Source organism: Chiloscyllium plagiosum, chromosome 21 (genome assembly GCF_004010195.1).
Source record: "Chiloscyllium plagiosum isolate BGI_BamShark_2017 chromosome 21, ASM401019v2, whole genome shotgun sequence".
Classification (NCBI taxonomy): domain Eukaryota; kingdom Metazoa; phylum Chordata; class Chondrichthyes; order Orectolobiformes; family Hemiscylliidae; genus Chiloscyllium; species Chiloscyllium plagiosum.
In genome coordinates this window covers 7,268,904-7,293,252 of record NC_057730.1, presented here as the reverse complement: position 1 = coordinate 7,293,252, position 24,349 = coordinate 7,268,904, and the positions used below count along the sequence as shown (strand labels likewise).

Below are 24,349 nucleotides of genomic sequence, written 5' to 3'. Positions count from 1 at the left end.
AGTAGGGTGACGAAACATCTGGAAATAAACCTTCCAGCTCAGCGAGCAAACCTACATCCAAAATATTCTTACGTTCAACAATGACTACATTTCAAAAGTATCTACATTGACTGTGAAGTGCCCTGATGTATCCTTAGGTTTTGAAAAGTGCTATATAAATGTAGGGTTTTGTTTTCTTTTTAATTGTTTAGATGCTGTGCAAAGCATGTGTCAATCTCCATTTACAATACTGCTGAACTGGGATTCTGGAACAGCAGATCATTTCTTGAACTAGAATCTGCTCAAAATACATTATAACATTACACATGTTGGAGTCCTATTCTTGACAGGGGAAATAGTCTCAAAATCCTAGCTGTGACACCATAGATGTACTTTTTTTTTGTTTTCTAGGTGCCCTTGCCACCTAATTATCTTTGTTTTAAGATGTTTTTGTATTTGTCCCAAGGAATCCTTTCACCTAGAAGCATTTGCAAATTACATTTTTTCTCTCAATTTCACTCTTTGTTAGATTCATGCTGGTCTAATCTGATCTTGCTGATTTGAAGCATATATTTTGTCTACATTCTCAACATTATCCATTAATGTTATTTCACTACAGCTGAAGTGATATTGAATACCCTTCTCCAATCCATTTACTTCACTTCTGATTTCATTGATTTCACACTGAAATGCTCCTCATTTCAGTAAATTTAGACTTGTATTTGGCTTTTCTCCTTTTTAAATCTAAACCTCTTGTAACTCTCTATTTCATGCTGGTTTTTAAGATAATTCATAAATAACAAGGTTAAAAGAGAGTCGCTTCTCCTGGTATCTTGATTCGTTAAGTCATGAAGCAGTCACACATTGCATTTACCAACTCTGACTCTATGGTGTTGGGTTTGTCCTGTTAATATTTAGTTGACCTGTAATCTCTTGTTCTTGCATAGTATTTCTTCAATAAATCCAATTCCTTAAATTTATTCATCTGTAGCATGCCCTAGTGTCAGTGTGATTTTTTTTCATGCTTCACTTGTCTAACCAATGTGGTTAATTTTGTAGCTTCTCACCTTGCACAGGCTGAACTACATTTAACTTCCCAGTACTTTGGCATGCAAGGTTACACCTTTGCTTTTTCTACCCACTACGTGTCTGGAAGTTAATTCCAGCTTCTGGATTTAGCTATGTTTCTGATATTCCCACTACAAAATAGTTCTCATCTAGGTTCCAGCATTATTAATTCTAATTCTTTCATCTTTTTGTAGGTTGATTGAAGTTTATTCGCTTGTGTCTGATTCTTTTGATCTTAGATTTAATTACATTTGTGAAAGTCTGTATTTATGTATCATTCCCAACTTCTGACTCCCATATCCATCCATCACGAAGTTTGCCTACTTTTAATTGTGTTCATGTCAATTTCCTGGTCTCATTTGATGAAACCTACATTTGTCCCTTTATGACTTCCAGACTTGACTATCCATTACCTTCCTCACATCTTTCTCCTTGTAGAAACTTCTAACTGATCCAAAATTTCACTCCCTGTACCCTAACTTGCATCATCTTATTTATCATTCCATCTCTTTGCTATCTACTTTGGCTTCTGGTCTCCATTTGAAAATGTTTCCCTTAACATTTTAGATTTCAGAAGGCTTGGTATTATTTACGTCTATTACTTCCTCTAGCCCTGAAATCCTGCAAGGAATTGTTGCTCCTCTGACTCTGATCTTTTGAGCATCTTTGCATTTGATACACATTGGATGACTGCGTTGCTAGCTACTTTATACCTGACACTCTGAAATCTACACCCCAAACCCCACTTTTACATTGTGTGTCATCCTTGAAGTGCTCATGTGACCTTTACCTGCTGGACCTATAGTCACTTGTCAGCGAATCTGTCTGAATCCCTGATTTTTTTGTATCTTCTATTGTAGCAGAATATATCTGGATGCTGAGGGGTCAGGAAAGACTTTTATCTATTATTTTGCCTTGTTGCAAACTTAAGAAAGAGACAGGAGAGAAGAGTAGGATTTAGAAATGATAAACCACAGCTTCTAGATTGGTAGTATATTTCATTTCCTGTATTTAACTTGCTCTGCTTGTCAGTCATTTAATTAGTTTCTGTTTGGAATTTTAAATAAAAATGAGTATCAATCCATTTCAGGAATCTGTGTTTTTTCTAATAATTGTAGTCCTTATTTTTATTGTAAATTTTATAGTTATATTTAAGGTATATTTTTAAACACATGTTACCTTTCTTTGTTCTCCAAAGGCCACTGCTTACACAGACAGTCTGCCCAAGTGAAAACAGACAAGGACAGCTTAAGGGAATGGGGTGAGGTAAGATTAAAATATCTCGAAGAAGTTGTTTGTCATTTAATTGTATCAAGATTTCGATGATTTAGGAATTTTGCTCGTTGTACCTATCTCTCAAAATCTCCTTGCAGCTGTTTCCTTCAGTACATTATTATAGTTTTTATTTTGCATTAAGGTTGGTTCAAATAAATAATCTTCCTTCGAAGCAAAATGACAGCTCATCTAAATTGAAATCAAAGCAGGTGATTAAATGGCGACTTGTATTTTAGGATTGTTTATCTGAACAGCAGTTTACTCCTGAATGGAATACTGACAGTTTAAGCTAGCACGTTTGGAAGAAATTTTAACTGTAAAATTAAAATGTTGGTGTGTTTGCGGTCCATCTCTTTTAATTGTATTGTGAGTTTGATTTCTCTAGTGTGAGTGGTTTACCTTTGCATTTCTTTCTGTCTCTTGCAGCTGCTGTAATGCCCAAAGCCATCATATGTGAGGGGGTCCCAGTATATTTCAATCTTCTATAATTAAAAGCAAAGTGCTGGAAAAGCTTTGCAGGTCAGGCAGCATTGGATGGGAGAAAGAAACTGAGCTAGCATTTCAGGTCAATGATCTCTCATCAGAACAGGAAGAAGTTAGGGATATAACAGTTTATAAGCAGACAAGTGGATGTGGGTAGGGTGAGAACACAAGGGAAGGTCTGTGATTGCATCGAGGGAAAGAATGACCAAATACAGAGGGAGTGATGGTTAAAGGGACTAAGGGACAATAATAAATTTAACAAATCTAGTGGAGGTTTAAGGACAATAGTATTATTGAACCCCACGGGCAGGATGTATTTGAAAAAAATGGAAGTTGTAATTCTGAGCTGAAGTTTTTGAACTCATTGTTGAAGATGGTAGGTAAAGTGTCTCAACGAAAGATTGATACCCTTCCTCCAGGCTGTATTGAGTTTAATTGAAACAACGTTAGAGGCCAAAATGGGATGAAGAATGCAAGCAGCAAGTGACCAGCAGCATTCTGGTCATGAATCTCCTGGTTTTGCATGAAATGGTACTGAGAAAGCAGAATGAATATTGGAGTGATTGAAGAAGAATTTAGGATGCTTTGGAGGGAATGGTGCCTGAGCAGTGCTTAAAAGATGGGGAGGTGAAGATTGTGACATTGCTGTGAATCTTGGTGTTTAAAAAGGTTAGTTAAATGAAGATGGTGATGGAGTGTGCTATGAGGGCAAGGAGAATCTATTGTCATTTTGCAAGATAGACAGAAGGAGTAAGGGTTTCATTATAGGATAAATTGAATGAACACAGTCTGATTCATCAAGTGGAAGAGAATCTTTTGGGAAAATTGAAGCAGTAAGGTCAAATATTAAAATGGATATGCTTGATGTGGAGAAACTAGGAGAATGGAATAGAACACTTACAGAAAGCAGGGTGGGTGGAAGTGTAATCAAGGTAGATTGTATAGTACAAGTCAGTGTGCTTATAATAGATATTGATGGACAGCCTATACTGATTTGCAGGCTCTGAATAACATTTTACTATGTTCTATATCTGTACAAAGTGAATTATGGATTTTGTTTTTCTCTGGTCTGCCACATGGTTATTTTCATTTTGTCATAGTTAGCAAATATGAAATGAAGATAAGAGAATGAATATTGTTATTCTACGTTCGACTTCACCGTAACATTCCGGTCTTTTTTCTTCTTGTCATCACCTACGTTCTAAGGTATAAATCTGCATGCTAACCTCTATTGTGCAAAACTGGTTTAACCCATCTCTGGATCTATACATGTGTCTCTGTGAAGCATCTTCCCTCATTCTTTGCACTACTAACTGTTTCCTGGCTAAATATTTAAACTGCAGCACGAGGGAGCACACTCCCTACAAATGTTCAGAAGTAGTGTTACTCTCAGTTAGTCAATCCAGGATTGCTTAAAGTGAGAGATGCCTTTTTAATTTATTTGCAACTAGACAAACATCCAAAGTTAAGTTTTCAGATGAAAACTGAACTAACAAGTAAATTAAACAGAATCATTTTGGGATTGACCCTTGCCTAAGGTGTTCTGTTCATACGTCAATCATTGTTATTAAAATTCTCATTAGAAATATATCCAGTCTGGTTTTTAATAGGACTTATAGCAGACTCTGTCAAAAAGACTTTGAGGAGCACCAAAATGTATGGATTTCCTCCGTCTTTATTAATTTTCACAATTTTCTCTCAATTAATGTGTTATTTGGATTCGCATGAAGCCTCTGCACACTTAGCAATATTCCTATTACAGTGGCTTTTATTCACTCCAGTTCTTTGGGTATTTTGAATATTAAATAAATTAATAGTTGAAGGATTAATAACAAGGGATGTAGTTTTAAAGTAGAAGACAGGAGGTTTAGAGGAATTTTGAGGTAAACCTTTTTCACACAGAGAGTGATGATGATCTGGAATGCACTGCCTGGGAGGGTAGTTGAAATAGAAAGCATTACAACCTTTAAGAAGTACTTGGATGAGCACTTAATATCATAACATTCAAGGCTCTGGGTCGAGTGTAGGTTGTAGTGTATTTTTGGTGGGACAGATTCGGCTGAATAGCCCCTTCTATACTATATGCTTTTATGATTCAAAGAGTTAAGAGATAAACAGCTTTACTTTTAAAAATCTTCAGCCCGTGTTGGATTCCAAAACACTCTTAACGACCAAATGACTGAGGTGGGAATTGCCTCCACAAAGTCTATCCAACTTGCTCAGTGGTGTTAATTAAAACTGCATAAAAATTCATGAAATTACTATTGCCATTCTATATGCCTGTGATGCATTGCAAATTCTACTGGTTTATCCTGGTCATAAAGCAGACACTGAAATAAGATTTGATGCCCTGCAGACAGCCAAAACCACGGATGCTCCTGCTGCTGAGCAAAAAGAAGTCAGGATCAGTTGCATATGGGCTGGCAGCTGCAATGCAGGCATGTGCAATTCTTTCTCGCACATTTCCAGCCAGTGGCAGGAGTTACTGCTCCTTAACAAAAACATGAGGTGCTGGAAAAGCTCAGCAGGACTGGCAGTATGTGTGAAGAGAAATCAGAGTTAATGTTTTGGGTCTGGTGACCCTTCCTCAGAATCTTGCTCCTTAAATGCTTTTGCTTTGAACAAATTGTAGGAGCTTGTGAACTTGTTTGTAAACATTGAGACTATCTGTTCACCTGTCTCTTCTGCTTCCATCCTTTCCAATGACCTACCAAAACAAATACCAGCTTGCACTTGCGAAAAGCTATAAATCTATATATCCAAAGGTTTTCTCCGCTCCTGTCCTCGAGGTCATCAAACTGATGGATCCAAGTTACTGCTCCATTGATCCCATTCCATTAAACTGCTAACCACTGAACTTTGGGTCTGGCTGACAATGTAAATTGATCCCTTACCTCATCGCTGCCTCTAATCTTCTCAAAGCTGCAGTTGTCATCTATTTCTTCAAAAATGTGCTGCCCTGGCCCTTCTCTGCTTAAAACTGTCACCGATTTCTAGTTTCCCTGTGCTCTCTAAAATCATTTATATTTTGCTGTCCAAAATATGTGATTATTCCTCATGCTAATTCACATAACTCCATATGATTAGAGTCATAGAGATGTACAGCATGGAAACAGACCCTTCAGTCTGACTCATCCATGCCGACCACATACCCCAACCCAATCTAGTCCCACCTGCCAGCACTTGGCCCATATCCCTCCAAACCCTTCCTATTCATATACCCATCCAGATGCCTTTTAAATGTTGCAATTGTACCAGCCTCCACCACTTCCTCTGGCAGCTCAATCCATAAACGTACCACTCTCTTTGTGAAAAAGTTGCCCCTTAGGTCTCTTTTATATCTTTCCCCTCTCACCCTAAACCTATGCCCTCTATTTATGGACTCCCCCACCCCAGGGAAAAGACTTTGTTTATTTATCCTATTCATTCTCCAGGGAAAACAGCCCTAGCCTATTCAACCTCTCCCTATAGCTCAAATCCTCCAACCCTGGCAACATCCTTGTCTGAACCCTTTCAAGTTTCATAACATCTTTCCGATAGGAAGGAGACCATAATTGCACGCAATATTCCAAAAGTTGCCTAACCAATGTTCTGTACAGCTGCAACATGACCTCCCAACTCCAGTGCTCAACACTGATCAATAAATGAAAGCATACCAAACGCCACCTTCACTATCCTATCTACCTGTGATTCTGCTTTCAAGGAGCTAAGAACATGCACTCCAAGGTCTCTTTGTTCAGCAACACTGAACCTTACCATTACGTGTGTAAGTCTTGCTCTGATTTGCTTTCGCAAAATGCAGCACCTCGCATTTATCTATATTAAACTCCATCTGCCACTTCTGAACCCATTGGCCCATCTAGTCAAGATCCTGTTGTAATCTGAGGTAACCTTCTTCTCTGTCCACTACACCTCCAATTTTGGTGTCATCTGCAAACTTACTAATTATACCTCTTCTGCTCACATCCAAATCATTTATATAAATGACGAAAAGTAGTGAACCCAGCACCGATCCTTGTGGCACTCCACTGGTCACAGGCCTTCAGTCTGAAAAACAACCCTCCACCACCACCCTCTGTCTTCTACCTTTGAGCCAGTTCTGTTTCCAAATGGCTAGTTCTCCCTGTATTCCATGAGACCTAACTTTGCTAACCAGTCTTCATGGGGAACATTGTCGAATGCCTTACTGAAGTCCATATCGATCACGTCCACCACTCTGCCCTCATCAGTCCTTTTTGTTATTTCTTCAAAAAACTCAATCAAGTTTGTGAGACACATTTTCCCATGTTGACTATCCCTGATCAGTTCTTACCTTCCCACATCCATGTACGTCCTGTCCCTCAGGATTCCCTCCAACAACTTGTCCACCACCGAGGTCAGGCTGATTAGTCTATAGTTCCCTGGCTTTTCCTTACCACCTTTCTTAAACAGTGCGACCACGTTAGCCAACTTCCAGTCTTCCAGCACCTCACTTGTGACTATTGATGATACAAATATCTCAGCAAGAGACCCAGCAATCACTTCCCAAGCTTCCCAGAAATCTAGGGTACACCTGATCAGGTCGTGGGGATTTATCTACTTTTATGCCTCTCAAAACATCCAGTACTTCCTCCTCTGTAATATGGACATTTTTCAAGATGTCGCCATCTATTTCCCTACATTCTTTATCTTCCATGTCCTTTTCCACAGTAAATACTGATGCAAAATACTCATTTAGTATCTCTCCATCCCCTGCGGCTCCACACAAAGGCCACCTTGCTGATCTTTGAGGGGCCCTATTCTCTCCCTAGTTTCCTTTTGTCCCTAATGTATTTGTAAAAACCCTTTTGGATTCTCCTTAACCCTATTTGCCAAAGCTATCTCATGTCCCCTTTTTGCCCTCCTCATTTCCTTCTTAAGCATACTCCTACTGCCTTTATACTCTTCTAAGGATTCATTCCCTCTCTCCTGTCTATACCTGACATATACTTCATTCTTTTTCTTAATCAAACCCTCAATTTCTTTAGTCATCCTGCATTTCCTATACCTACCAACCTTTCCTTTCACCCTTACAGGAATATACTGTTTCTGGACTCTTATTATCTCATTTCTAAAGACTTACCATTTTCCAGCTGTCCCTTTACCTGCAATCATCTGCCCCGATCAGCTTTTGAAAGTTCTTGCCTAATACCGTCAAAATTGGCCTTTCTCCAATTTAGAACTTCAACTTTTATATCCAGTCTATCCTTTTCCATCACTATTTAAAAACTAATAGAATTATAGTCACTGGCCCCAAAGAGCTCCCCCACTGATACCTCAGTCATCTGCCCTGCCTTATTTCCCAAGAATAGTTAAGTTTTGTACCTTCTCTAGTAGGTACATCCACATACTGAATCAGAAAATTTTCTTGTACACACTTAACAAATTGCTGTCCATCTAAACCCTTAACACTATGGCAGTCCCAGTCTATGTTTGGAAAGTTAAAATCCCTTACCATAACCACCCTATTATTCCTACAGATAACTGAGAGCTCCTTACAAGTTCGTTTCTCAATTTCCCTCTGACTATTAGGAGGTCTATAATATAATCCCAATGAGGTGATCATCCCTTTCTTATTTCTCAGTTCCACACAAATAACTTTCCTGGATGTATTTCCAGGAATATCCTCCCTCAGTACAGCTGTAATGCTATCCCTTATCAAAAACGCCACTCCCCCTCCTGTCTTGCCTCCCTTTCTGTCCTTCCTGTCAGGTTTCTATCCAGTCACAGCAGAACTATGGGCTAACAAAAATCATTTCCTCTATCCTCTATGATGGCAACCATGGTGTTTTATCTGAATACGTATTGCTGAAAGCATGATTATCAATATAAAAACTTAAACATGATCCCAGAACTGTTTGAACAATTGACTAGAATGACCACAATTGAAGTGACAAGATATTTTAAGTTATCCACACAGGTTATACCAAGCATGGGTTGTGAGCTATCCTCTTTCACTTGGTCAAGGTCCTTTCTTTATTCTCTCTAAGCAGTGTTCTTGGAAGGCTCAGGACCGCAAGTGACCACAATTTTGGAAGGCCTAGTCCTGTGCTTTTGAGACTGCTCACTGATGTGTGAACACTGGTCTTAAAGCACGTGGGCTAGCTCAGCTCTTGTTGTTAACCTTAAAAAGAAGCGTCTGGCTACTGATTTTACATTAAATATCCAATAAATCTTCTTTATCATGACTTGTGGAGTTGCCTATCCACATCAAAAAGGAAGTAATTAAGTTCAACATCCGTGGTAAAACTCACAGTTTTTAGCCTGTATTTTTTAATGGGCTCTGCAGTTGTGAATTTTCATCAGTTGTGAGGTTTCTCACAAACAAAACTCTCGCATATACGGAGGAACGACTGTACAACTGAATCTCCAGTTAAACATCTCTCAACCCAAAGAAATTGTTCTTGGCCTGGGAATAAATATTGAGTGTTCTTGGATGTATTGCTGTGAGCTATTTCAAACAGCAGGATCCAAACGATAGTTTCTCCAAAGAGAAATAAATCTGGTCATAATTTATTTGCAGACCAGGGACACTACAATAACAGAAGCAAATATTTGGACCTGCTGTATTACTATTAGGGCTAAAATCTGTTTACAAATGCAGCCATATCAGCATGATATGGCAACTGCTTACCAAATCCACAAGCTACAGAGTCAAGAGCACCACCCAGACCTTCTCACAAACCAGCCTTCTAACCATTGACTCCATCCATACTTCCTGCTGCCTAGGGAAAGCAACCAACGTAATCAAAGGCCCCTCCCACCATGGTTACACTCTCTTCCACCCTCTTCCATCAGGGAGAAGATTATAAAGATTTGAATACATGTACAAACCGATTCAAAAACAACTTCTTCCCTGCCTTAACAGGTTTTTGAATGGGCCTTTCAAATGTTAATGCTGATCTTTCACTGCACCTTCTCTATAGCTGTAACACTGTATTCTGCACTCTGTTTTACTACATTAATGCAGTTTGGGATAATCTGCCTGCATAGCACGCAAAACAACCTTTCACTGTATCTCAGTACATGTGACAGCAATAAATTAAATCAAAAAAGTTTAATGTATCAAAGTGCTCCTCTCACAGGCAACATTTTACCAAAATATACCATGGATTCAGAATTGTATCTTTTTAACAACAAAATAAAATGTCTTACCAAATCTGTTGCTCAATTAGCTTATTTGTTTTGTAGGTAGTTGGTTTAAACAAAACCGACCAAAATGTGTTAATGGACTTTGATGAAAAACATGATCAATATCTGATATTCCTTCAATGCAGAAACAGGTAATGCGGGTGTTTTTCATCCTAACTTCCTCATTTTCTTAAATGCATTTGGGTATTTGAATCCATTAGATAAATAGAATTCCACTGTTGAATATGAAGATGTCACTTTGTTTGCAGTCATGTTTTTTTAAGCAGGTACTGAATATTGGCAATGAGATTGTGCTACATCCTTAATCACAGTGGCAGATTTCTCAAACTTATTGTCAATGGTATTTGATTATACTTTTCTTGTAGTTCAACTTTTTCATGAAATTTGGCTGAAGTAATTGTAAATGTGGCACTGATGGTTTTTTTTTCCCCCTATTTTAAGTACAAGGGAGGGACAACTGTTTTGAGTTATAATTTTTACTCTGTGAGACAGCTCCACAATTAATTTTAGATCTAGCTTTCAAGCATTCTAGCATTTTCTTAACACATTTGATTACATTATCTACTGTGCTAAAATAATTTGCTATTCATATCTCTTTAAAGGTTGATATTTTCAGAAAATAAAGCAAAATATTGGCATTGAAATAAAAAATAAAAACAAAATTACTAGCAATTTTCAACTTTGAAATGAAGAATAAAGATTTAAATTTTACTTGCACATATGTTGGTCACTATGCAGATATCTAATAGTAGTCTTGAAGTAGTAAAAACCAAAAGAACTGTGGGCGCTGGAAATCAGAAACAAAAACAGAAAAGCTCAGCAGATCTGGCAAGATGTGAGAAAAATCAAAGTTATTAATTTGAATTCAGTGACCCTTCCTCAGAACAGGTCTTAAAAGTAGTCCTTTCCAAACCTTTTCCAATTGTGACGCCATTTTGCTGAGAGTGGTGGTGGTGGGCGAAACAAGTAGGGGAGATTTTGAGACCTGTGAGTACAGAGGGATGGAATCAGGAGGGGTGATGTGTGGTGGGTATGAAAGGATGTGAGAGAGTGGGGTTAGTCCACAGGAATTAAATAAAAAGCACCTATTGTTCGTAGGTTTTACAAGACAACAATCAGGCCTCAATGATTAGCAGGCTGGACCACAGCCACAATTAAACAAGTCTGTGGTGGTTTGAAGGCCCCATGCAATTGTTCTCACTTGGTCAGTGCTCTGTGGCAGCCATTTCTGCCTCAGAGCCCATGACCCCAAAGTTTCAACTTCTGACCTCATTGGTGCCATGACCCACAGTTTGGTTTGGGAAACCCTACCTTTAATGGGTTACTTTTTAATCAAAAAATAGTTATAGAACATAGAATATAGAAGAATACAGCGCAGTACAGGCCCTTCGGCCCTCGATGTTGCGCTGATCCTAGCTCACTATCCTCCATATGCCTATCCAATGCCCGCTTAAATGCCCATAATGAGGGAGAGTCCACCACTGCTACTGGCAGGGCATTCCATCAACTCACGACTCGCTGAGTAAAGAATCTACCCCTAACATCTGTCCTATACCTATCCCCCCTTAATTTAAAGCTATGCCCCCTTGTAATAGCTGACTCCATACGTGGAAAAAGATTCTCACTGTCAACTTCTGTCGTGGTACCAGGGGCTGGGGGACTTCAGTCATTTGGAGAGACTAACAAAGTGAGGTTCTCCAAGGAGAGGAAGTTAATGAAAGATTTAATAGAGATGTTCAAAATCGTGAAGGGATTTGTTTGAATGAATAATTAGACTGGCAGAAGGTCAGTAAATGAAGGATGCAGATTAATGGTAATTGGTAATATAAACAAGTGACAGACTCAAAAACAGCGATGGACAATTGTCTAGAATGCATCACTTGACAGTAGTGATGTAGAGGGGCTAGTAACTTTCAACAAATACTTGAACGGGGACACTTTTCAGCACTATGGGAAAGAGCAGGAAAGTGGAATTGTAGTCAAAGATTTGGCTTGATCCTATTGCTGGAGAATCAACCGCCAAATGCCCTCTTCCTACATCTTGTGTTCTTTTGTTATGAACAAACACCCTGGGACCCAACAAGCTCTGATGCTTTTTAATTCCACAATTCTATAAACCAAGTTGCAGTTTCATTAAAAACAGTGCCCTTTACAATTCTACTCCGATCCTTTGTCCTTCTTGTCATTTGTCTCCTTACAATGAACAACAACTTGCATTTAACTAGAGCTTATAATGTAGAAGTGCTTTACAAAGCATAAATTTTTTAAAAAGATTTGTGGAACAAAAAATGACATTTCGACTTGATTAAAAGATTGGTCAATTGTACGTTTTAAGGATACTCCTTAGAGAGAGGTGGGGAGCAGTGGTTTAAGAAGAGATCTCCAGAGCATTAAATACAGAAACCTGTTGATAAGACCTTGGAGTAAAAAGAATGGAAAATGCAAGGTGATCCTTGAATTACAAGTGGTTTCACAGATGGGGAGAGACAAAACCCCGTGAAGACTTAGATGTGATCATTTTCACTAACTGACATTATGCACTTAACTGCACTCTATTGAGTACGTGCTTATTTTTCAAGTTCCAGTGGTTTACATTATAAAACTGTCCCTCTGATTTACCCTATCTATTGTATTCTGTAATTTCTTTGTGTCTTAGAGCCCGTATTGTGTGCTCCGATCCTGGTGTCGGGCTTGAACACATGTCCTACTATCTCAGAAGCAAGTGTGCCACCTACTGAAACAAGGCAATACTCTATTAAGTACAATGACTCTTTGAATAAGGAAAGCATATACCATGCTGATGTATTCATTTAGGACAGCATGAAATGTCACATCATGTGTACAGTATGTATTTTGAGCAGTCCTTTTTCTGTCTTTACAATTTAATGATTAGAAATATCTTTGTCTGCTCTCACTTGCTGCTCCAAAATCTCCTTCGTGTTGTCATACCTATCAATTTTCCAGCCTAAACTCTCCTCTCCATATTTACAATGGATACTGTCCCACGAAATCTGTGACACACCCTCCCACCAGCACTGGCATTGCAGAGGTCAAAACATGCTTGAAATATTTAGCAGAGAAAGAGCTTTATGTTTCAGGTCAATGAATTTTAGTCAGAACTAAATACGCCTAAAATGTTAACCCTTTTTCCTAATCCACAGATTCTGCCAGACTCTGAACATTTACGGCATTTCCTATTCTTATTTCAGATTTCCAGGAGCCACAGTACTTTGCTTTTGTAAATGACACTGCAGTGCTTCCACTGTCTCCCATTCATTATTCTTCCTGGAAGGAAATTCCTGCACTCCAACTAACTCGACTTTTCCACTTCTTACACTGTGTCTTATTTAGCTGGGTGGGATGTCAAGTTACAAGGTGAAATATAAATAAGGACAACTTACTTTTCTAATGCAGGGACTAAATAACACTTGCGCTTGTTTTTCTAATTATTTCACCACCCTTGACTTCACCTGAAAATTAAACTTGGTTTGCACATGCAAAGTAACAGATGATTGACTATTTTTTAAAGTAACTTTAGCTCTTGTTTTAAATTATAAATACTTAGTTGATGCATGGAGCACCTGGCATACAGGACGTTGAGTTTTAATTTAGATTTCCATCATGGTACATTCCCTGATATCTTTCGCACTATACCCAAGACAGCTCCACTGGAGCAAACCCTGAAGTCTCCCACCTCATTGTTAAGCGGGGTAAAGCAGGCACATTGCACTCAGCACATGTGGCGGGGCCTTGGGGAGAAGGATGATGCCCTTACCTTGAAGAATTGCAGTTGAAGCGTGTGGGAGGGAATTTTGTCGTGATGTGCATTCTAATCTGTTTGCACAAAAGCCTTTGAGTAACTGTCTGAGAGTTTTATTCCTTTTCCCCATACAGTTTAACTATAACCTTGTATTACATTTTGAAAAAGATAAGGCTTTAGTTATTTTAGAACTGAACTCTTATCAGGATATTCACTGATCCATCTAACGAACTTGAGCTATAGCTTTCCCAATCAATATCAGGAAAGTTAAAGGCCCCCATAACAACCACTCTATTACTTTCACTCTTCTCTTGAATCATCCTCACAATCGTTTCTTCTACGTTTCTAGGACTATTAGGAGGCCTGTAAAAGACTCCTAACAGGGTGAGCTCACCTTTCCTATTCCTAACCTCAGCCCAAACTACCTCAGATGGCGAGTCTTCATCCATCGTCCTTTCCACAGCTGTAATACTATCTTTGACAAGCAATGCCACACCTCCCCCTCTTTTACCCCCACCTCTGACCCTACTAAAACATTTGAACCCTGGGACCTGTAACAGTCAATCCTGTCCCTGTACAGCCAGTCCTGTCCCTGTTAATTAATTGATTGATCCAAATTGACAGGTTTCACTGTTGCAATCTTTTTCTCCATTCCTGAAGGTCGTTATGGCAAAAACCATGACCTGCAATTCTGATCAATCGGTGACTCACTGTTTATCTTACTCTTAGTTCCACTCTGATCCTCGTCATTGGAATTAATTTCCTTCCAGTTGAGTGCAGTTCGGAGCAGAAAAGAAGATAGTTTTCTCTACATAAAGTCATAGAAATTGCACAGAAAAAGGCCCTTGGCCTGTTGCGTCTGCACCAGTCAATAGCAATCTCCTAACTAATCTAATCCTATTTGCCAGCACTTGGCCTCTCGCACTGTGTGCTTTGACGTCACAAGTGCATGTCTAAATACTTCTTAAATGTTATGAGGATTTCTTCCTTTACCACCTTTACAGGCAGTAAGTTCCAGATTCCCAGAACCCTCTGGGGTGCAAAAGGATTTCCTCATATCTCCTGTAAACCTTCAATCTATGCCCTGTGTTCATTGATCTCTTCATCGATCGGGAAAGTTCCTTCCAAAATCCTACTTTCCTATATACTGTATCTATGCCCATCATTACATTTATGTCTCCTCTCAATCTCCTTGAAGGAAAACAATTCCAGTCTGTCCAATTTATCTTCAAAACTGAAATTCTCCAGGCCAGGTAATATCCTGGTAAATCTCCTCTGACCCTCTCCAGGGTTAAAATGTGGATTCTAGCACTGCATACAACATTGTAGCTGTTGCCTAACTGGTGTTTTTAAAATTTCCAGTATAACCTTCCTGCTCTTCAACTCTGTGTCTCGGCTAATAAAAGGCAAGTATACCATATACCACCTTAACCACTTTATCCACCTGTCCTGCTAACTTAAGGAACCATTGTATGTGCATACCAAGGTCCCTCTGATCCACAGTGTTTCCCAGGGTCCTACTATTCATCATGTATCCCCTTGCCTCACATACATCAAATAACATTTAATTACTAACACAACAGATGTAGGCAGCAAAAAAAGGCAGATTGGTGACTAGCTAAATAGGAAAAAGAGAAAACTTTACTCAATCCCAAATTGGCACAGACCCAAAGCAGAAAACCATCTGCAATTTCTGACAATCTGACTCATAGGAACCCATAAAGCATGTGAAAATGCTGAAGTATATTGTAAGTGGTGTAAATGTGGTGTTGAAAATGATCAGTAGGTTATACTAGATAGTATAAAAATTGATGGGGGTGGTAAATAGTGAGGAGGATGACCTTAGATTACAGGAGAATATAGCCGGGCTGGTCAGATGAGTGATCAGTGGCAAATGAAAAGCGAGGTTATGCACTTTGACAGGACCGTACAGTATTTGAACATTAGTTCACATTGTATAATTGTGAGTTATGTTGCCTATTTGTGTTTTGCATAGTAGTCACAGTAACAAGTGTCTTTATCCCCTGACTTGAACCCCAGTTCATCCATAATGTCTCTTGAAGTCATCTACACTTTCTTTCTGTTTAGATCCTGTTTTCACAAAATTTTATGAGACCACTGATTGACATACAGTCATTACCTTTATGTTCAGTCATAGGGCTAGTATGTACATTAATTGTTTAATATATTTGCTGAAATTGTTATCAGTGTAGTTGTATCAATACAGAGTGGCATTTTTAAACCAGCCTTGATAGTTTTGAATGATTTTAGCAAATGATGACTCTCCCACCTCTTCCTCCCTGCCCCATAAGCATTTTGTCTTGAATCAATCCTCCCTTATTTCTTCACACATTCCAGTTTAGGTCTGTATTACCATGGGAATGCTGTTATCTCTCCTTTCCATTCTTATATTTATTGTGTATAAATTTTAATCAAAATCCCATATAACCAGTACCCAAGTATCTCATTGCACTTGAGTTAAAGCAATGACTACACTTCAGAAGTACATATTGAATTTAAAATATTTTACGATGTCTGGTGATCATGAAAAATGCAGTATAAATGCAAGTTTAACTTTCTGACTGCTCCAAATGCTATCCACGTCTGTGCTGCACACCTATTTCTTTAGTGATGATAAAAGTAAAAATAAACATTTATATAGATATTCTTCAGATTCCAACAGAAGTATTTTCTAATTAAGCAATAATCCTAGTAAGAGGACCCATATACCCAATACTCAAATAATTTTGGGATTCATTGGTGTTGAACCATTTCCATATCTGCAATTCAAGTTAATTAAAAGCAACTTTATTTGTTGAAGCAAAATATTATGATGTTGTTCTGTCTATTTGGAAAATTATGCCTTCTCTGAATTGATGTGCAGATTTAATTATGTCTTCAGTTACAGGATAAAAAGATTAAAATACTTAGGTATTGGTTTGTATTTCCTAGTCCAGTAATCTTGTGAATAATGTATTGGAATTTTACCGTAAACTCATTATACATTTTGGTTAGATACAGCTCAATACTGTGAAAAGTATTCAAAATATGATTATTTCTGACACTAATATTATCTGACTTATGTACTTATGAGGCATGACTAGTAAAACAGCTAATTTTCCAAATTAATATTAACCAGAGTGCTAATTTTATTTAGGGTATTGAAAAGATTAAAGGCAAAAGATCCTAAAAAGATACAACTAGAGCGGTTAGAGCAAGGATTTTCCATCTATGTAAATGGCGCCAACTCTGAATTAAAGAGGCAACCAAGATTTGAAGCAACTTCAAGATCAGTGCGGACAGCTGGTGCGTATTGGCCAAAAAAGAACAATAGGTTGTTGTGTTGACCAAGGGAGAAAAATAGATCCTTTCATCAACAGAAGTGATATCATTCTGTTATCTTTGCAGAATAAAGTAGAATATCATCCTTTGTCATTAAGAAAGAAGCTTCAGTCTTAAGATATAAACATAGATGCCTTCTTATTTATTTCATGTTCTCCCTGCTCTTTGGATTTAAAAAAAAGGTTCCTCTGAATTCCCTTTGGATGCCTTGGTAACTATCTTCTATCGATAGCATCTAGTTATGCTCTTTCTCACAAAAAGAAATATTCTCTCGCTATCTATTATCAAAACCTTTCATAATTTTAAAGATCTTGATAAGTCATCTTATATTAATTTTCTTTTAAGAATAAAGAGATCCAGTATGTTTATCCTTCCCTATCAGGTATAAACACACATTTCTGGCATTGTCCTCATAAATATTCTTATGCACCCCTTCCAGTACCTCAATATTCTGTTAATAATATAGTGAATAGCTCTGGAAGATGCAACCTGTGGCATAAACTGAAAGGTCTATAATAACCTCCTTTTCAATTATATTCTATAATTATATAAATAGATAATGGTGGAGTTTTGTTTTTAATGTGTCTTTGTTGATTTATGACACAATATTTCATGATCAATGTATTTGTACTCACAAAATCCCCTCGTCCCACTATCCTATCCAGACTCAGACCATCTAATTAAGGAATAACATCCCTACCCTTTCTGATAATATCTACTATCTCACAAGTCAGTTGAACTTTGTTTACCAATTATTTTCCCATTCTGTAAATTCACTAATTAACTTATTTAAGTCATCCTCAATGTTGACCACTACCCTAAATTTTGTTTCACGTATAAATTTAGAAATTAATGTTAGTTGTGACCAGAAGTAGTCCCAGAACTCATCCCTATGGAATGACAGTCCCTACCCTTTACCACTGACCCATCTTTCACCACTGAAGAACCACCCTTTGCTCCCATATCTACTTTCTGTCTTAAAACAAGCTAACTATCTATTCTGCCACTTGTCCTGATTTCATATTCACTGACCGTGTTTATTAGTCTACTATTAGCTAATTACTACCCCATTAGTCTACTCTCGATCATCAGTAAAGTTATGGAAGGTGTCATCAACAGTGCTATCAAGCAGCACCTGCTCTGTGATGCCCAGTTTGGGTTCCACCAGGGCCACTCAGCTCTGGACTTCATTACAGCCTTGGTTCAAACGTAGACAAAAGAGCCGAATTCCAGAGGGAAGGTGAGAGTGACAGCCCTTGACTCCAAGGCTGCATTTGACCAAGTGTGGTATCACAGAGCCCTAATAAAACTAGAATCAATGGGTATCAGGGGACAAACTCTCTGGTGGCTAGAATCATACCTGGGACATAGAAAGATGGTCATAGTTGTTGGAGGTTCAGTCATCTCAGTTCCAGAACATTGCTGCAGGAATTCCTCAGGGTAGTGTCCTTAACCTAACCATCTTCAGCTGCTTTATCAGTGACTTTTACTTCATTATAAGGTCAGAAGTAGGGATGTTCACCAATGATTGCACAATGTTCAGCATGTTCTCAACTCCTCAGATACTAAAGCAGTCCATGTTCAAATGCAACAAGATCTAGACAATATCCAGGCTTGGGCTGTCAAGTGGCAAGTAACATTCATGCCACATGAATGCCAGGCTATACCATCACCAGTAAGAGACCATCTAACCACCACCCCATGGCATTCAATGGTGTTCCCATCACTGAATCCCCCATTATCAACATCCTGGGAGTTATCATTGACCAAAACTCAATTGAACTCATCACATAAACACAGTGGATGTAACTCACCTCCTGACTCCCCAAAGCCTGTCCACCATCTACTAGGCACAAGTCAGGAGTGTGATGGAATCCTCCCCACTTGCCTGGATGAGTGTAGCTCCAACAACGCTCAAAAAGCTTGACACCATCCAGGACAAAGCAGCCCGCTTAATTGACACCACATCCACACTCCTTCACCAGCGATGCTCAGTCGCAGCAGTGTGTACTATCTATAAGATGCAAGGCAGAAATTCACTAAAGATCCTCAGCCAGCACCTTTCAAACCCACGATTACTATAAGGACAAGGATGGCAGATATGTGGGAACACCACCACCTTCAAGTTCCCCTCCAAGCCACTCACCATCCTGACTTGGAAATATATCACTGTTCCTTCACTGTAACTGGGTCAAAATCCTGGAATTCCCTCCCTAAGGGCATTGTGGGTCAACCAACAGCAGGTGGACTATAGCAACTAGGGGTGGGCAATATATACCGGCCAGCCAACGACATCCACATCCCACAAATGAACTTTTTTTTTAAAAAAATGATGGGGCACCTTGCTGAAGCACTTTTAAAAATCTCAGTAAGTTATATCTATGTTACCGATGCCTCTTATCAAGGGAGTTGGTTAGCTCAGCTGGTTTGCAATGCAGAAGAATGCTAACAGTGTGGGTTCAATTCCTGCACTGGCTGCAGTTACCACGAAGGATTCTCCTTCTCAACCACTCCCTGAGGCCTGGTGACTAATGAGAGAGTAGCTCTATGGTCCTGTAGGTCAATGGAGACTTTAAGGAGAAAGTGAGGTCTGCAGATGCTGGAGATCAAAGTTGAAACTTTATTGCTGGAACAGCACAGCAGGTCAGGCAGCATCCAGGGAACAGGAGATTCGACGTTTCGGGCACAGGCCGAAGAAGGGCCTGTGCCCGAAACGTCGAATCTCCTGTTCCCTGGATGCTGCCTGACCTGCTGTGCTGTTCCAGCAATAAAGTTTCAACAATGGAGACTTTACATTTCTTTCTGTCAATCTTTAAAAAAGTTCACTAAGTTCTGCTCACCATATTATCTAGGAAGGATGTGATTGCACTGGAAGGGGTACAAGAGAGATTCACTGCGATGTTACCTGGGAAGGAGCATTTCATCTATGATGAGAGGCTGCATGAGCTTGGATTGTTATCTTTGGAGCAGAGAAGACTGAGGGGGGATCTGAAAGAGGTGCATAGGTTTATGAGGAGCGTGAACAGGGTGAACTGAAAGCAGCTGTTCCCCTTAATCAAAGGGTCATTAACAAGGGTGCATAATTTTAAAGTGGAAGGTAGGAGGTTTAGAGGGTATTTGAGGAACACCTTTCTCACCCAGAACATGGTGAGAATCTAGAATAGACTGCTTGGGAGGAGACAGTTGAAACAGGTAACCTCACAGTCTTTTAAAAAGTACTTGGATGAACACTTGAAGTGCATAGCATTCAAGGCTATGGGCCTACTGCAGGAAAGTAGGACTATTGTAGGTAGTAATACATTTTTGGTGGTAGAGACTTGATGGGCTGAAGAGCCTCTTTACTGTATGATTCTATTATTCTATGGACTTTGGTCAAGCAAGATTCTCCCTTTTGAAATCCTTCATTATCACACAATTTGATCCTAGATGCTTTTTTGTCTATTTTTTTTTAGTAGAAGCTCATCAATTTTCTTGCCCCTGATATTGTTGACTAGTTTATAGTTCCCTGGACATGTTCTATCTTCATGTTGTATAAAGTTTATCATTTTGTTTCAAAAATACTGAAGCATTGCAGCATTCGAAAAATACTATTCATAATTTAATATCTGAATATGTCATGCAAGGAGAAAGCACTGAACACTAGCAAAACTAAAGAAGTGAGGGTCCAGAGTAAGTACATTCCCTTACGTAATACAGGTGGGACTATCAGACCAGAGATCCCTGAATATCAAGGACTCACGGAGACATTAAAGAAAAGAGGGAAGCTTATGAGAACTTGGAAGAGTATGTATGTTTATATCTGGAGTTTAAAAGAAAGGAAACGAAAGAGCAGGCATGAAAAAATTTGTCCAGTTAAATCAAAGAATACCTGAAGTTTTTTTTATTACAACATAAAGAGCAAAAGTATAACTTAAAAAGACTAGGGCTTATTAGGTACCACAAGGATAACCTATATTTGGAAGTGAGGAACATTGGTATGAACATAGCACCTAGAAAAGGCATAAGTTATTTGATCCTTTGATCAAATTTAATAAAATGATATCTGGTCGTGGTCCCAGCTCCTCATTGTTGTCTGCTTTGCAGTGCCCTGGACACCCTTGTGTATGGTCCTTAATGATCATTTTGCATCTGTTTTCACAAAATAGAGCCATTCAGATTAGAGAAGAAGAGTATGAAATATTTGATGCAGGTAACATATTGAAAAAGGAAAAATTAAGTGGGTTTAAGATTTTTGGAAGTGGATAACTCCCTGGCCTGGATAAAATGTATCCTAAGCTGCTGAAAACTAGATAAGAAATAGTAGAGTCTCTGATTATCATTTTCCACTCCCCTCTGGAGAACATTATCCCATTACCATTTTTTGAACAGTAGTCTAGACTGCAAAATTATTGGCTAATCGGTATAACATCCGGGGGGGGGAATTATTAGGAAAACCGGATTTTTGAAAAATTCACTCCTAGGACATGGGTGTGGCTGTCCCTAGTTCGTCCTGAGAAGTTTGTGGTGAGCTGCCTATCTGAACCACTGCAATCCATGTGCTGTAGCTAGATCCATAATGCAGTTAGGGAGGGAATGATGGGATAAATCAAAGTGAATCAACATGGACTTGTTAAGAGATATCATGTCTGACCAACATAGCTGCATTTTCTTTTGAAGAGGTAAAAAGGAGATTAAATGGCCATTTTGTATTTGTTATGGCTTAAAAAGATTTTAACAAAGCTTTTGTAGAATCCCACCTGGTAGACTGATCACAAATTAAAAGCAGTGGACCCAGTACTGATCCTTGTGGCACACTACTAGTCACCGACCTCCAGTCCTAAAAATAACCTTCTCGTCTCTCTTCTATCTTCAAGCCAACTTTGTATCCCGTTGGCTATCTCCCCTTGGATTTCATGAGATTCAATCTTGCTAACCAGTCCACCATGCGGCAACTTGTCAAATGCCTTGCTGAAGTTCATATAGACAACACTGCCTTCATCTTCTTTGTCACTTCTTTAAAAAAAGTTAGTGAGACAAGATTTCCCAAGTGCAAAGCCATGTTGACTGTCCCTAATTGGGTCCTTGCCTTTCCAAATGTATGTAAATCCTGTCCCTCAGAATCCCCTCCAACAACTTAACCACCACTGATGTCAGGCTTGCCAATCTATAGTTCCCTCACTTTTCCTTATCATCATTCTTAAATCCGAGTTTTCGAGCATAAGCTCTTCATCAGGAATGATGTTCCTGACCAGCTGTGCTTTTCCAGTGCCACACTTTTTGACTCTGATCTTCAGCATCTGCAATCCTCACTTTCTCCTACCTTTCTTACATCGGTGAGTCTGCAGACTATATTAGGTAGAAGTGGGTACTGCAGATGCTGGAGATTAGAGTCAAGATTAAAGTGGTGCTGGAAAAGCACAGCAGGTCAGGCAGCATCTGAGGAGCAGGAAAAATTGACGTTTCGGGCAAAAGCCCTTCATTAGGAAGCGGAGTACAAGGGTGTGAAATTTGGGAAGGGTGGCAACGTGGTACAGAAGCCATTCCAAACCTTATTCTTACCTTTTTTTTTAATCACAAGGTGAATTCATCCGTGTTTAGATTATCTGCTCCAACCAGCATCTAAAGCATTTTTGCATAGTTTAAAAATTCCATTACGTACCCAAACCTTGGCGATCTCTTGGGTAGGCAATGGGAATGCTTTTCGATTCACATTTTTAAAAGGCCATTACCCACAATTTTATTACTTTTATTATTCTCTTCAATTGTTTATTTCATATTTTATGAACTAAACCAAAAGCTTTGTTTATGTTAAGTCCGTATATTAAAATTATTCATGCAAAATTAATTTCAGATTCTGCTGCAAGAACAGCATTGCACGCTGAAAAGCTACAAGAATTAGATGAAATAAAGCGTAGAACTCAAACTGCACCGGGCAAAGTTCATCGTAAAGGTTGGGTGCAGGTAAGGACAAAGTATGATTGATCCCACAATATGAGCTGTTTTAAATCTTTGCTGCTGACAGAGAATTTTAAGGGCAGAGTCTACCTGCTTATTCTGCATGGCAGAAGTTTCAGTTTATGACAACGTGAAACTGACAACATCATTGTTGAGTCAATGCTTCTTTGAATATTAAAAGTGTTGCAACACCACCCCCTTTCCCCACTTGGAAGAAGCAATCCCAAATTGTTTTGGTTTGATAAATAATCACAGAATTCCTACAGTGTGCAAGCAGGCCATTCAGCCCATCGGGTCCACACCGATCCTCCGAAGACCATCCCACCCAGACCCATTCCCCTCTCCTATCCCTTTAATCCTGCATTTCCCATAGTCCACCTAGTCTGCACGTCCCTGGGCATAATAGGCAATTTAGCATGGCCAATCCACCTAACCTGAAAATCTTTGGACTAATACTAGTCAAGCTAAAAGTGTTTAAGTGGCTGGTCTTGTTGTGCTCTCAGTACATTTCGAATTTATTGTGGCAGACCTCTTCCCATTGTCAGTACAGTTTACTGGCGAGCAATATAACTAAGTTATTGCCATTTGTGAAGAGATTAGAGTACGCAAATTATCTTCTCTTAAGCAGTCTCTTAGGATCAAGAATATTTAATTTCACTATGATTCAATGGGTTTTGAAATGGCTGATAAGTACAATGAGTGAGCTGCAGACAATGTTGCATGTGGGGCAATGGTGTTGGAAATTTGTGTGCTGCCCCCGATGTCTTAACAACTCTGTATGCTCTTGACAAAGTCTGTCTATGTTTTTTGCCTTCTCGCATGAGCCTTTACCATTTTAGTTAGTCACAAGTCGTGGACTCCAATAAATCAATGGAAATGTTGATCTCTGAGGAATGCTTTCAGGACATCCCTATAAATTATAAATTCAAGTTTTTTATAAGTTATTTAAGGTCAGCTCAATAAGTCTCATTACTTTTTGCTATTGTTTCCCCTTCATGATTTACAACATGAAATTTAGGTACATTCTTTTCTGAACATATTGTGTTATGTTTAACTGGAATCAGTTGTTAACAGGACTTTGGTAAAATTAATTTGTAGTTAAGAGCATAATTGGATATTATATTTAAAGAAATTTTAGTCAAGGTGTCATGAGACAGTTCAGAATTAATTTTTGCAATGCAAAGGACTATACAACACATCCCTCCTCTTTTTTCAGTTGTCCATTTTTGAACCTGTATCGACAGTACAAGATCAGTTCATTTAAACAATTAAAGAATGCAGGTTCTTAGTAAACGAGGCAAATATCGTCCACATGGAGCACCAGCCTACATTATTCAA

General features: G+C 38.8%; 1 protein-coding gene across 5 annotated transcripts in view; it reads left to right on the top strand.

Annotated features, from left to right (window-relative positions):
* The window catches only part of LOC122560502 (katanin-interacting protein), a 137,591-nt gene that overhangs the window by 15,271 nt on the left and 97,971 nt on the right, over positions 1-24,349 (top strand). For 4 of the 5 annotated variants that reach the window (XM_043711165.1, XM_043711169.1, XM_043711164.1 and 1 more), the window contains exons 2-5: positions 2,246-2,313; positions 10,015-10,106; positions 16,893-17,041; positions 22,908-23,017. In XM_043711165.1, coding sequence (XP_043567100.1) covers positions 2,246-2,313; positions 10,015-10,106; positions 16,893-17,041; positions 22,908-23,017 — 419 coding nt within the window. Of the gene's footprint in view, positions 1-2,245; positions 2,314-10,014; positions 10,107-16,892; positions 17,042-22,907; positions 23,018-24,349 lie in introns of those variants that run through there. The other variant, XM_043711167.1, reaches the window with a different exon arrangement.